The sequence below is a fragment of the Pongo abelii genome, chromosome 21 (assembly GCF_028885655.2).
Source record: "Pongo abelii isolate AG06213 chromosome 21, NHGRI_mPonAbe1-v2.0_pri, whole genome shotgun sequence".
Classification (NCBI taxonomy): domain Eukaryota; kingdom Metazoa; phylum Chordata; class Mammalia; order Primates; family Hominidae; genus Pongo; species Pongo abelii.
The window spans coordinates 63080001-63095656 of NC_072006.2; the positions used below are offsets into that span (position 1 = coordinate 63080001).

A 15656-nucleotide genomic window follows, 5' to 3' on the forward strand; every position below is an offset into this window, starting at 1 on the left:
TGCCACGTGTGGGTGGATATGAGACTCCAGCCTGTGGTGGGGAAGAGAAGTCTGACCTCGTCTATGCAGGGTTTTTTTAGGTATTTAGATTAATTTGGTTGCCAAGCCCTGTCTATTAAAAGTGAAAACTAACTTAAGTTTCTCACTCTGTAATACCCAGGTTTTGATGTGCTGCTGAATTATGCATTGGTTTTGAAGTTTCTTAAATAAAAACTAGTGAAATATGTTTTGTAATATAACACAGATAAAAGGAAAAGCTTTCTCTGCGGGAGTGAGCAAATCTAGTGGGAACTAAAAATTTTGTTTTAGGTTCTACTTTATAAATCATTTTGAGAGGTTTTACAGTATATTATTTAGTATTGGCTTCCCTGGTGTTCTGGGTTACTTATTAGAAAAGTCAGCGTGCTCCATCTTCCCTCCAGCCACAAGGCTGTAGGCAGCACGTGCGGCTGGCCGCGTGCTCGGCAGTCGGCTAGTCTAAGGGTGATTGAGCGTCGGGAGCTGCTCCCCATGACCGGACTCTCGGTGCTGTCCCCTGCCTGATGTTTCCTCCTGGTGGATGAGGGGCTACTCCAGCTGGGCGGGCAGGCTCACTTAGGAAACAAGCCCACCGCGGGGGATGGAGCAGGAGAGATTGCCATTCTCGCCAGGGCTGCCTTCCCGCTGTCTCCTCCTCCCTCCTGTGCCATAGCAAGGTCTGGAAGAGGCAGCGCATGGTCTCCCTGGACGTGCCTCCCGGCGCCCTCTGAACTCTGCTGTCCTCTGGCTCTCTTTTCTCAGTGCTGTGTGTCTTTCGCCAGCCAGGTGGGGCCCTTTGGCATTTCTCGACCAGGCATGATGGAGTTCCCGCTCCTGCCGAGCTTCCAGGATGCGGTGTTCAGGTGAAGAGATGTGCAGGGTGCGGCCTCGTCCGCAGATTGAGCTTGGAGGGCTCCTTTGCTGTATCATTAGAGGCACTGGGAGGACGCGCCTCAGAGGGATCTTTCTGCATATGACATCCATGGGGCACACGTGTCTGTTTTTATTTCAAAGGATGAGTTCTTGTTTCCAAATTTAGGGGAGGTCAAAATGGGGCCTCTTTGGGGCGTCTGTTGCCTACCTGCCAGGTACGGTTCTCCAGCCCGTTGTTTCCTTCCGCGGTGAAGGAACTGTGCATTCGCTCCAGGAACACGGACCGGGAACAGGCGGCCCGTGCTGCAGGGGCGCTTGCCACGGCCTGTAGGAGGAGAAGCAGGGAGAAGTAGGCCCAGCTGCACCCGGAAGCATGAGCTTTCACTTCCCTGTCGGCCTTTGTCTTAGTAGTAGGTTTCCAACAAGTCCATTTCCACGTCCAGGGTAAATAAGCAGCACCGGGATCATGGGGCTCTTCCACTCATGGTGATTGAATTCCCTGGGATTGATGGAGGGATTACAGTCATGTAGCCTGTAGCAGAGACCCCAGTCACTGTGCAGAGAGATCTGGAAGCCTCATTCTGGAAACGAGTGGGACCTGATTTGGGATTTTGGGGAAAATGACGGCCTTTTTTCCCTCCTCTTTTTGTAGGCCGAACAGTATCAAAAGAAGAATCGGAAGATGCTTGTGATTTTAATATTATTTGTCATCATCATTGTGCTCATTGTTGTCCTCGTTGGCGTGAAGTCTCGATAAGTGGCATTGGGTTTTCGTGTGTGCCGCACGTGTGGATCTCCCGAGTGTGAGGGGCTTGGCCTGCGCCCCGCCAGCTGCCCGCAGAGGTGCAGCCTCGAGGAATCTGAGGGTGTCGGGGCAGCGAACCTTTCCATCCACGGACTCCTCCTCCCCTAGTCCTGCTCAAGCGGTCCGGGGAATGGGTTTTTGTTTTTCCTTCATTGTTGAGAATTTAAGGACCTTTGATACTGCTGCACAATAGAGATTGAGTTCTGGGATCAGTTATAATATATATTTTTTTTAGAAAGAGAAAATGAGCTGAGAGTTTACAGGCACTGCAGAAGCTGTTCAGTATTATATGTGTATATGCTATTTTTTTAGCAGCCATGTCTGAGCAGAATGTTAAAATAATTTTTGGAAAAATTTTCTTTAAACCATCTGGTTTTTAAGAAATTTGGTACCAAAAATTGATGAGTAGAGGCAAAAATGCCCCTTCATCTTTCTCTATATATTTTCCAGTTGAAAACAAACTAAGAAGTCCTTTAAGAATTTATAATCCGTTCCCCATTAACTTAATTTAGCTTTTCCATCACTGTTAATGATCAGAGTAACAAAGTGTGAAAAATAAGAAACCATCATTGATGTTAATTAACACATTTAGATGGGACAGTTAAAACAGCTTCATAAGTTTAAATTAATTGTAAATGGAATATTCCTCATTTAAAATTTTTGCACTGCATTTTCTACTGTAAACCAAAAGAGGTTATTAAGCAAAACCACCTAAATTTAAGTTGGTGATTTAAATGAATCTCACATTAAAAGAAAGCTTGACAGTGTTCTGAAAGCCACCAGACTCAGCCAGTGTGTCCCCATGGGTATCCCCAGCCATCCTTGCTCAATCCATTACTTTATATACTAACTACATAATGACCTGTTCAAACCAGACTCTATTTAATGAACTGTGAATTTACACAGAGGCCATTTTAAATGGGTCACCCCATTTAGGATTAGTGGATCTCAAATTATTAACCAAACATCACTCCATTTCAAAGTAAAATATTCCACCAGTGATTTGATTTATTGGCTCTTCCATTGCCACTGAGCAATGCCCAGGAAGCAGGCACATTGCCAAGGACTGGAGGCATCTTGACTAGGAAGCTCCTCGTTTGTGTTAGCGTGGGTCAGATCGCCAAAGTAGGACTTCATCGTTTACCTACCTATCATCAATATGGTGCTTGAATATATTCCTATAACTATAGAATAGTGTGGAAAGTGATGGTAACTTTGAAGTTGTTCATGTTTTATTGGCTTTGTTTTAATTGACACCAGTAGAGTTTTAATGGTCTTTGTGTAAATTTTAATGGCTTTTCCATTGTTTTTGCTTCTCTTAAAAAGTTTAAGAAGAATATGACCTCATTAAATGTACTATGTTTTATTTGGACCGGTCACATAAAATGTCTCTCTAGAACTGGCTTTGAAGTTGTTTACAGAAATTTAAACTCAATTCCAGATATTGAAGTTGTCCCAACAGCTCATGGGCTTAACGTCCAAACCCCTGCCCAGCCTTCCCTTTCCAAGTTGGTGCCACCTCCAGGTAGCCATTGGTGGTTTTCTTCTTACTGATGTAGCTGTGGAATGATAAGGTCCTAGAGGGGCCCTGGCGTTTCAGGAAGCAGACCTGTTATTCCCTGACCACCATTGTTTAGGAAAGAGGGCCGGAGAATAAGAAGCCGGCACCTCATCCGTCAGCCCTGCAATGTGAGACTTCCATAGCTGTTGAGAGTCACTGCAGGTGTTCTTTCATCCCGGCTGACTTTAACCCATGGTTGAGACGTTCCAAGTTAGATCTGCTGCTCTTAGGAGTGGGGCTGTCCAAATTAGGGAACTTGCCTCAAAAACAGTCCACAGTGGCAATACCGGATTTCTGTTCAAGCTTTTTAAAGTGCTGAGTCTTACAAACCCCTGAAGGAAAGTGACCCTTTAAGAGAGGATCATCATTTATTTATATTTATTTTCACCAAATAGGGTGATGAGGGTTGGTTTTTTGTTCCCTCAACCCATTTGGGTAAAATAACGGATCTGATTAGAAACTGTTTTAAGGAGGGGCTGGGCTCGGTGGCTCAGGCCTGTAATCCCAGACTTTGAGAGGCCAAGGTGGTCACGAAGTCAGGAGTTTGAGACCAGCCTAGCCAACATGGTGAAACCCCGTCTCTACAAAAAATACAAAAATTAGCCGGGTGGGACACGCCTGTAATCCCAGCTACTCAGGAGGCTGAGGCAGGAGAATCGCTTGAACCCGGGAGGCAGAGGTTGCGGTGAGCTGAGATCATGCCACTGCACTCCAGCCTGGGTGACAGAGCGAGACTCCGTCTCAAAAAAAAAAAAAAAAAAAAAAAATTGTTTTAGCGCTGGGTTTCCCAAGGTGGGAGAGAGACAGACCCAGCCTGGAGCTGTCCCCGGGCCTGTGTGCTGATTTCTTGGGGTCCTCAAGCCACTATATTTTTCTGTTGAGCCTGTACTTGGGGAGAGATCAGTAGCATTTGAGGAAGTAAGAGAAAAGAATCACGGTACCTCAGGGTTTCTTTCCCTTTACTCGCTGGCAGCCATTGTCTGTGGGCACCTCATGCTTTTCCGCACTCTGTTGGGCCATGGAGGTAACGATCACCCAGGCCAGTCTCCTCTGCCTGGGATGCGTCCTCTGAGAGGAGGCCTAGCAGGGCAGGCTCCCTCTGGGCATCCCTGGATACAGCCTCTGGACACATGCCTCCTTTAAAGTGTCCGGGGTGGCTCAGGTTGAGTGCAGGTAGAAGGAGAAACAGACATGTTTACCATGCGTTTTCCAAAGCTCCTGATCTTTCCCAAGATTGTAACTGAAAACTGCTGTCTCTTGTTTTGTTCGTTTCGGGGGTGGTGGTGCTGGCTGGGCCATGCTTGTGAAGTGATGTGTGTGTCTCTGATTTAACGGATTCACTGTTTTCTCTGCTAATTGAGAGAGCGTTATTTACATTATTTATTTGTTTTGACACAAGTGCTTTCAGTGTTTTATCCTAGCTAATGGCTTCTTAAAGGTAATAAAACCCTTCCAATGTAATTGGTCAGATAAAACTTTTTTTCATGTATGCTCAAATAAAGCAATTAGTGAAGCGCTTCTATCCAAAATGACTTTTTTGTCCTTTTTTAAAACCAATTTACTGTTACTGGAAACTTTTTGTACAATAAAGCAATCATGCAGATTAAAGAACATCCTGCAATCCTAGTATTAATTTTAACAATGGGTTCATGTTTTCTTCCAGTGCATTTGTGTTAGGGGAAGGCTTGGCCAATTTTGTGATCCTCTGGGCCCCTGAATCTTTGTTTTGTGCCTGAGGGCTTTGCCTCAGTGTCTGAAAGTAGATCTATCTAATGGATGCTTTCAAAGGGACAATCCATTTGCTATCTGATATACAAAAAGAACAGCTGCCTAAAAGGCAGATAATTATTTTTCTTATGAAAATATATGCTTTATATACATACCAAGAAACATTTGGAAATCTCCAAATAAAACTGTGATGTGCCTTGTTGAGAAGCAATTCTTACACACAGGCTCTAGGAGACTTGACTTTCTAAATGACTTTGTTTCCTACTCTGTTACACCAAAAACTTCAGAGACAAGTGTCTGCCAGTTTAACTCAAAGCCAAGACTGTGTTTCCCCTTGATTGTGCGTGTCCTGGGGTCCTCCAAGGAGGACCTTTGTCCTGAAACTTGACTTACATGCATTTGTTTTGCTGGTGGGAGATGTGGACCTGAGTGATGGTAGGGGTGTGTGGTTTCATCACCAGAACCTATACAAACAAAAAATAGTAGCTGTCATGCCAAGTCTCTTTGGCGCACTTGGCATTTGGTCCTGAGGTGCTGCGGCGACTCAACAGCAGTACCCTTCAGAGCCTGTCGACAAACCACACAAAAGAAACAACCTCCTCCTCTTGCACTCTCACCTTGTTTTTTGTTTAGAAATTACATTTCCCCAACTCGCATGTTGGCCACTGGCTCTGTCTAAGAATCAAATCCACTCTCAAGGGAGAGATGTTTGCCATAGGGTTCAAGAATATTCTGACCGGCAATGATATTTAATAACATTGAAGAAATCCTCCATCCCGAAGGGGACCACATAAAGGTGGCAACACCTCTTTGGTGATCTCTTGGGTTATGTTCTCAGCTGAGGCTTTGGTGGCCCGGTCTTGAACCCGCACTACAAGAGTATGCAGACGCAGTCTGAAGAAGCATTGCTGTCATTGGAGAGCTGCAGGATGCCACCAATGACTTGGAGGCATGACTTGCCAGGAGGCCTGGAAGTGGGGGGCCACTGGGGTGTCCCTTTGAATGCTCACTTTGACAGCAGGTAAACAGGCTGGATATAGATTTCCTCTGTGAAATTTAGCAACCATCCTATAAGAAGTCTGATCCTGATCCAATGTTTGGGCAATCTAGAATCCTTCCTGGTCCGTCTGCCATAGTTCTGTAGCCACAACAAAATTTACCTAGCCTAGCACCATTTCTATCTAAATCTAATAGGATAGCATGTCATTCTACATGCGGCCTTAATTGTGATCATCAGCATCCCTTACTCTAGTCAAGCCATGTGGGACCATGCGGAGAGATCTTTTCACAGAAGGGATGTCCCTAGTTGGGTGTAGAGAAGACAGCTCATCGCAAAGCCTTCCTGCTTCTCTATGATTCTAATTCATCGATTAGTTATGGTAAGTTTCCATTCCTTCTAAGATTTAGGTAGGCAGACCTGGTTCATCAAACATGAACTATACTTCAGAACCTAGTGCTGTGCATGCACATAAATGCATGCCTAGAATTGTGTATCTTGGTGTATATTAGCTCTTAAAAACTAATTTTCTTGGCCGGGTGCAGTGGCTCATGCCTATAATCCCAGCACTTTGGGAGGCCAAGGCAGGTGTATCGCTTGAGGTCAGGAGTTCGAGACCAGCCTGGCCAACATAGTGAAACCCTGTCTCTACTAAAATACAAAAATTAGCTGGGTGTGGTGGCACACACCTGTAAACCCAGCTACCAGGGAGGCTGAGGCGGGAGAATTGCTTGAACCCGGGAGGCAGAGGTTGTAGTAAGCCAAGATTGTGCCACTGCCCTCCAGCCTGGGCAACAGAGCGAGACTCCGTCTAAAAAAAAAAGCCGGGTGCGGTGGCTCACACCTGTAATCCCAGCACTTTGGGAGGCCGAGGCAGGTGGATCACGAGGTCAGGAAATCAAGCCATCCTTGCTAACACGGTGAAACCCCATCTCTACTAAAAATAAAAAAAATTAGCAGGGTGTTGTGGCAGGCACCTGTAGTCCCAGCTGCTTGGGAGGCTGAGGCAGGAAAATGGCGTGAACCCGGGAGGCGGAGCTTGCAGTGAGCCGAGATTTCCCACTGCACTCCAGCCTGGGCAACAGAGCAAGACTCCATCTCAAAAAAAAAAAAAAAAAAACTAATTTTCTTGACCACCCAGATGCCACTTCTAACCTTGTTGCCTGATGGTTTTCTTTAATTCTGTTTTGAAAACAACCTCCTCCCAAGTGATGGGTATTAGAACCCTGGGTGCAAGCAGAGACTTTTAGCATGTATGAAAGTGCTTCTGATTTAGGACTCGGAGTTAGATAGTGGGTGTCAGCTGCGTGTGTCTTGTCCCCAACTCCATGCCACCCTCGGACAGACGTCATGATACCAGTCTATGGCCAGGCTTTCTTACTACACAAAGGGACATTCCATGGAGTCAACTGGCAGAGACTTGTGTACAATTATCTGGTCAATTGAGGCAAAAGAAAATAATCATTTGTCCAATTGTCCAAATTAGCTCTCTGGATTGTCCTGAATGCTCAGGGTAACTGTGTGGTTCTCCACTTCAGTTCCGTAATCTGGCTAAGATGGACCATTTAAATGAGGCTCCATTCAACACAATGCACATTTAAATGAGGCTCAGTTACAAGAGACCACTGGGCTTAGCATTTTCAATTTGTCAACTATAATTCTATAATTGCTTTTAGCTAATCATCCAAATGATTACATGTTGTAATGGAGGCAGAAGACCCTCGTATGCATCATTTGGTCTCTTTTTCTCAGAGGAAGTGCTGAGGGATCAAATGTTGTGTGTGTGTGTGTGTGTGTGTGTGTGTGTTTTAACTTGGTGTTCTGACCCACAACACCATAATAGACCTCCATTTTCATCAATGGTGGGGGAATGAGAACAACACCCCCCATCCCAACATCCCCCTTTTCCAGAGGGGGAAACTGAGACCCAAGTTTCCCTCTTGCCAAGGCCACAGGACTAGAACTAGAATCGTCAGCTTTCTGATTTCCAGATCAGGACTATTTCTGCTTATGCCATTTTAATTTTTCATTTCTTCCCATAAAATTAAATGACCTTCTTCAAGAAAGATTTAATGGTCAAGATGCGATTTGGTAAAAAGCTTCCTCAAGGATTTTTTTCTTATTACAAAGATGAGACCGGCTGAGGCTGAGAGAGATTTGCAAGCAGTGGTATGTCATTATCCCCAGCTCAGTTTTTTGTGTAATTGGTGTGAAGAGATTGCTGCTGATGAATCAGCCTGCTGCTCAACAGAAAATAATGATTCTTTTGTGACGTGAGTCAGTGTACGTACGTGTATGTTTGTGGTTGTTTATGAAAGGTATGTGTGTACATAAAACGTTTATCAAGATGGATAATGTCATTTTAAAGTGGTAAATAATAAAAAATAGTCCTGAGCAAAACTGATTTTACAATTGCCTGAGAATGCAGCACTTCATTTTAACACTATGCAATGGCTAGAAATTGATTTTTTTTTAAAATCCAATTAAGCCTCAAGGTTGGTTATCCATTTAAAAGGTCGGATGAGTTAAACAATGACAGTACCTTCAGTTCGTGCTAATAAATTTGCACAGAACTTCAGCACTTACATCGTGTGCCTCACAGAGGCATACATTTTGTATCTGCACAACACTGAACTACCAAAGTCCCAGCAGTGGTACAGATACACCAGCAGACCCTGGACCCCATCTGGGGGAGTCCCTGAGCTGACCACCGGCCCTATCACCTCTTCCACTTAGTTCCCCGAAGCACCCCCCACCCCACAGTGCTGAGTCCTTCCATCTACCTGGCCCTCTTTTCTGTGGCCCCAAGAGCATTGGGAGACGTAAAGTTGCCTCTTATGTAAAAGGGGGGAAAAAGATGTATTCACTACTTGGTTTTGTGTGCTGCTGAGTTTATAATGTAACAAATAAATCCTGTTTTAAAAATAGTACTTTATAGTGTGTATTTACTGTGTATTCACAGTGCATTAAGAAAAAGACTTCGGCCAGGCACAGTGGCTCACGCCTGTAATCCCAGCACTTCGGGAGGCCGAGGCAGGCGGGTCACAAGGTCAGGATATCGAGACCATCCTGGCTAACATGGTGAAACCCCATCTCTACTGAAAATACAAAAAATTAGCCAGGCATGGTGGCGGGCGCCTGTAGTCCCAGCTACTCAGGAGGCTGAGGCAGGAGAATGGCGTGAACCCGGGAGGCGGAGATTGCAACACTGCACTCCAGCCTGGGCGACAGAGCCAGACTCCATCTCCAAAAAAAAAAGAAGAAAAGAAAAGAAAAAGACTTCAGCCGGGCGCGGTGGCTCACACCTGTAATCCCAGCGCTTTGGGAGGCCGAGATGGGCAGATCACCTGAGGTCAGGAGTTCGAGACCAGCCTTCCCAACATGGTGAAACCCCATCCCTGCTAAAAATACACCCCCGGCTAATTTTTGTATTTTTAGTAGAGATGGGGTTTCACCATGTTGGTCAGGCTAATTTCGAACTCCTGACCTCAGGTGATCCACCAGCCTCGGCCTCCCAAAGTGTTGGGATTACAGGCGTGAGCCACCATGCCAGGTCAATTCTTTCTACTTTTTAAAAGATCTACATTCAGATACTACAGATAGTTGTATAATAAACACAAGGGTGTTTCTGGAAAAAAGGTGACTCAGGTTTTTGAAGATTGAATCATTTTCAATGCTCTGGAGAAACATACTATTTAAAAGGATCCTATAAGTGAAGGTTTTCCTAACAAAAGATTCCTTGATCAAAATAAACATTTAGCCCCTAATTTTGCTTTTCTATAAGTCTCTATTTTCTTATATTGAGTTTGCTTAAAGGAATGTGGAACCACATTTGGTCTGTTAATTATTTCTCTTTTCCTTCTCGCAGCCTCCCTGTCCAAAGGCTCCAGGTCTTCAACATGCCCTTGAAAACTTTTGCAACTACAAAAATAATTTTGCTGGTGTTCAGAAGTAAATAGAGTTTAGTTCCTGAGACATGAAGGTTATTGCTGTATTACACTGTGCCCTTCCTGGGAGGATAATTTAGGCTGCTAGAATGGCAAGGGACCTCGGAGAGCAACCAGTTCAGCCCGCTCTTTTTTTTTTTTTTTTTTTTTTTCTTTTTGAGATGGAGTCTTGCTCTGTCATCCAGGCTGGAGTGCAATGGCATGATCTCGGCTCACTGCAACCTCTGCCCCCCAGGTTCAAGTGATTCTCCTGCCCCAACCTCCCAAGTAGCTGGGACTACAGGCATGTGCCACCATGCCTGGCTTTTTGTATTTGTAGTAGAGACAGGGCTTCTCCGTGTTGGTCAAGCTGGTTTTGAACTTCCGACCTCAGGTGATCTGCCCGCCTCAGCCCTCCCAAAGTGCTGGGATTAAAGGCGTGAGCCACCGTGCCTGGCCCCAGCCCCCTCATTTTATCGAGAGGTCCTAAAAACTGATGCTAGAAGAGACGTTTTTTGTTGTTAACAAATGATTCTGCTGGTACATTTTTATTAACACATTTTCTCATCCCACTGATCCCAGAAAGTATAGACACAGTACATGCAGATGAGGCTACCAAATGTGCTTCTCAAGCAAAGTGCAAAAGATGGCGTGTAGTATGCTACCTTTTGTTTAAGATCCATGAATAATCTTATTGTTTAAGATCCATGAATAATCTTATTTTTTTCAAATAGAATCATGAAAGATAAAACAAAAGCTAATAAAAATGGTTACCTGTGGGGGTAAAAATGAAAGATGACTGAGAAAAGGGGGGGGAAGGGCAGGATGGGGAGAACTTTGAACATTTCCTTTTTATAGGTGTGACTTGAATGATACAAAATGTTATACGTAGTCAAAAAAGAAAATGTAGAAAAAAGGAAAATGGCAAACCTTTCTGTGAAGCACAGATTTATGAACCTAAATGTACATCAAATCAGTAAGCTGCACAAAAATCAAGCATATGTGGAATATATCGCCAGGATATACTCTTAGGAACAAAAAGTTAAAACATCTTGAACTCTGTGTTGTGGGTTTGTTGTTGGGAGCGGAGGCTATTGGTGGGTGTTGTAGGAAACAGAGAGTGAGAAACCCTAGGAGGGGCTGGGAACCAGGGTCCTCACTGTGGCAGAGGGAGATGCAATTATGGAAGACGGGCAGGCGAGGAAAAGCCCTGTCATGTGGATTTGAATGGGAGGAATCAGTATCAACTCATGATGTTAAAGAAAACCTGATCCTAACAGATCCAAGAGGACCAGGAGCAATGATGCCCAAGTGGCAGGGAGCATGCCCAGCACAAAAGCTTGGTCTCTAACTCTGAAGCTGTTGGCTCTAACCAACCATTCCCCTCACTGAATGGAGCTAGGGTTTCTTGGAGAAATGACTGACTCTGGATTTGGGTCAAGGAAGGAACAAAGTGAGCCTGTGATCATCTTACTGCTCCAGAAAGGACAAAGTCTTTGAAAACGGATAAGAACACATCAAAAAGGAGCCCGCCTGATGCAGCTCTCATTGGCCTAAGTGGGGACACTTGGGAGCAGTGACATTTGATGAGATGCACACACATACGGGCTGTGGCGGGGCTGGCTTCAAGGGTGTGCAGCCACCACGGACACATGGGCCCTGTGCCTAGTTTAGTGCTCAGCTGTTGCCATCTTGAAATTGTTTTTTGAAAGAGAGGTGCTGCATTTTCGTTTTGCACTGGACTCCACAAATCACGCTGCCAGCCCTGGGGAGGCAGGAAGGTCTTTGCTGAAGAACACCAGGTAGTAAGTGTAGAAGGGAGGATAGAGCTGGAAAGTCACTCAACCAATACTTGATTCAGGCAGAAATCATCACTGGATACTACAGACATTCAGGAAAAGGTGGTTGGAACCCAGATGGTTCTTAGTCTCAAAGCGTCACTCCATGGATTATAAAGAGGAATTATTTTAATTCAATTGATTATAAAAGGGGGAAATGCACTTTTACCATGAAGAGATCTGGCAGACCCCACTTGCCCAATGATGGGGGACACTTAGATTATGTGCCTCCTGATGAGGTTCGATGGGAACCATAACCTGTATTTTTGCCAAAAACGTTCAACCCAAATCTAATAAAACAGACGAACCCAGATGGTGAGAGCTTCTGTAGGATATACCAGTGCATGAAAGACAAAGGTAAGGACTGCTCTGGATTAAAGGAGGCCAGAGAGGCTTCACAACCAAATGCAGTGCCTTATTTGGATTCTGGATTTAAAAAGAAAAAGCCATGAAGGACAAGGGGACAATTAAAGTTTCATTGCAAACTGTATACCGGATAATAGTATTGTTTCAACGTTAAATTTCATGGGTAAGATCAGCATATGATCATGATTATATTGGCTGGTGTCCTTGTTTTTTTTTTTTTCTGAGATGGAGTTTCGCTCTTGTTGCCCAGGCTGGAGTGCAATGGCGCAATCTCGGCTCACTGCAGCCTGCGCCTCCCGGGTTCAAGCGATTCTCCTGTCTCAGCCTCCCGAGTAGCTGGGATTACAGACGCATGCCACCATGCCTGGCTGATTTTTGTATTTTTAGTAGAGACGGGTTTTTGCCATGTTGGCCAGGCTGGTCTTGAACTCCTGACCTCAGGAGATCTGCCCGTCTTGGCCTCCCAAAGTGCTGGGATTACAGGCATAAGCCACCGCACCTGGCTGGTGTCCTTGTTCTTAAGAGATACACAATGAGGTAGGGGTGTATACAACTTACTTTAAATGGTACAGGGAAAAATATGTGTACATACATACATATACATATACACATATACATATATACATTTACATATATACATACACACACATACACATATACGCATGTTTGTGTATATAGAGGCAGACCTCACTTTATTGTGGCGGTCCGGAACTGAACCCAGAATATCTCCGAGGTGTGCCTGTATGTGTGTGTGTGTGTGGTGTGTGTGTATGTGTGTGTGGTGTGTGTGTGTGTTTGTATCTGTATATATGTATGAATCTAGGTGACAGGTATACAAGTGTTCATTATACTAGTTTTTCATCTTTTCCAAAAGTTAATGAACTTTTCAAAAAAGTTTCTAGAGAAATGTGTTTTCATGGCAACAAGTTCTTTTTCCTCCCTTCAGGGAACATTTAGGGCAAATCTAGGTGGCATGTCTGGTGCCAGCTGCAAAAGGGAACAGAGGCCCTCCCTGCTGTGCAGGCACTCAGGTTGTAGCAAGAGACAGCACAAACATCCACAACGCAGGGCAGCATTCAAGGCGGGTCGTGCGGCTGTCACAGTTTTCATTGGTTGTGGGCTCACTTCTTAGCCAGCTGCTCCAGGACCATGTGGTGGAGGGAGGTCCTTGGAGCTGAGCCTGCCTCTGCTTCCTCTGGGCTCACGAGCAGGTCATTCTGAAGCAGGAAGGAGCCCTTCCTTGATTCCACTTCAGGCCTGCCTGAGGCACTTCCACTGGTCTCCAGTCACTTGCAAGGTCAAGTACAACCTGCAAGGTCAGTGTATATTTTATGCACACTTTATATCTGGCCACAGGAGGTTTTCTTTTGTTTTTTTTCTTTCTTTCTTTCTTTTTTTTTTTTTTTTTTTTTTTTGGTGAGACAGAGTCTCTGTCGTGCAGATTGGAGTGCAGTGGTGCGATCTCGGCTCACTGCAACTTCCGCTTCCCAGGTTCAAGTGATTCTCGTGCCTCATCCTCCCAAGTAGCTGGGATTACAGGCAGGCACCACCATGCCCAGCTAATTTTTGTAGTTTTAGTAGAGATGGGGTTTCACCATGTTGGCCAGGCTGGTCTCAAACTCCTGGCCTCAAGTGATCCACCTGCCTCAGCCTCCCAAAATGTTGGGATTACAGGCCTGAGCCGCGGGGCCTGGTTCCACATGAGCTTTTGACAGTGCCAGAATGAACCATGTCCTTTACTACTTCAGGCCTTTGCATGAACAATTCCTTGGTCAGGGATCAGACTGCCTGACACACTTTAACCCATCCCTCAAGACCCAACCCAAAAGTCTCATCGTAGTCCAAAGGGCCTTCCCTAACTCAATCTTCTCCCAGTGACTGGATCTCTGGATTTTACTGTTCTATTTGCTTCCCCTTCCTCTTCCTGGCCACACACACATATGCGTGCACACACACAAACACACACACACACGCTATTGCATCCCCAAAGCCTCACGGGTCCTGGAGCTTTTCAGAACTGATGTTCAACAAATGTATGTCAAATGAATGAATGAATGAAAACGCTAGAAAATACGAAGCAGATGCACCAAGGAAATGAGTGTTTCTTTGAAGTATCAGATATAATGGAATCTGAGAGCCTCGTGGCGATCAGCTGAGTCTAAGCAGGCATTAGGTTTTATACGGGTGAAGTCTGACATGAAATTAACATATAAATGCACATTTCAAACACCTAGAGCCATCTTACAAGATAGGATTTCAGAAATGTGTCCTAGGATGTGAACTGTACCAAAAAACATCCTAGTAAATTCTAGGAGCTTTATTCTGATTTGTCCCAGAAGTTTTTAATCTTTTCTTCAACTTTTGAGCAAAGTCTGAACATCCAATTGAATGTGGAATAGGTTTCAAGTCATCAAAAACATAAGTTGATTTTTGGGTTGCATTAAAGATCTGGTAATTTGTTTTAAACTTTCATTTTTTAAGGAAAATTAAGTAGAGTTGAATTTTTCATTGACAGTGAAATATATACTAAGCCACGGATTAATACCTTCATAAAAATTTATCTAAACAAAGTGCTGCCTGTCTTATTTATGTTAAAGTCTGTAAAGTCAGCAGTGAAAAAGGGAAAGTACTTTCCTGGAATGTATTTGTATCTGTCACAAGCTGAATCTTGAGGAAATTGGCAGGCATTTGAAGTGGAATAATTCCTTAGCGTTCTGTTTAGTTTGGATTTCTTCAATTCGGGGGTGGCTTAAAACCAGAATCACCAATATTTGCTTTTAACAAGCATCTAACGTTTTCTTTTGCTTTGTGTACACTAAGTGCTCAACAAATGTTGGTTGAATTGAATCATTTTGTTCATCCTTTCTGGGGGCTGTCAAGGTTATTCAGTCTATTCTTAAATATGAAAGAATTCTAAAAGAAAAACATCTCCAAAATGACCTCTCCACCAACAGTTTATCTCATTTCCAACTCCTTGTACACAAACCTGCTAGATCTGGCTTTCTGAAATGCTTCTTGGATTCCTCTTCAGTTTGCAAAATTCTATAGAGTGAGCCAGGCTCCCCAGTCGATCTCCTCACCCACTCTTCTATTTTCCAGGAACCTTCTGTTCTAACCACACAGGTTTCAGAGCCTGCTGGACATATTCTGCGTCTGTGTTTCCTCCCAGGACTTCTCCCACGTGGAAGGCCTTCTTTCTCAACCTCTTCGCCTGTGGAAGTCCTGTTACATCTGTCAGGGCATGGCCTTAGTCTCCCACCCTCTAGGAAGATCCTCCAGCTGTCTCAGTCCTCTGGAGTGCCGTGTGCCTGTCTGCAACGTATTTGCAAACAGAAAAAAGAGTGAGAGATCTTCATACACACTGTTAGTACCCTTTACCAATGTGTGAAAACATTCAGCTGCTGTAAAATCTTTTGAAGAAAATAAGATCCAATTAGCGTTGACTTTTATGTCGGGAAAGCTGAGGGTTTCAAAGGAATTCCTTTCAGTCATTCAACAGCTTTTTTTTTTTTTTTTTGAGTGCCTGCTCTGTGCCAGGCACTGG

General features: G+C 44.4%; 1 protein-coding gene across 6 annotated transcripts in view; it reads left to right on the forward strand.

The window, feature by feature from the left end:
* The window catches only part of STX16 (syntaxin 16), a 39952-nt gene that overhangs the window by 23192 nt on the left and 1104 nt on the right, over positions 1-15656 (forward strand). For 3 of the 6 annotated variants that reach the window (XM_009233752.4, XM_009233754.4, XM_009233753.4), the window contains one exon: positions 1544-3095. In XM_009233752.4, the coding sequence (XP_009232027.1) occupies positions 1544-1648 (105 nt within the window). In that variant the 3' untranslated portion in view covers positions 1649-3095. 6 annotated transcript variants of the gene reach the window in all.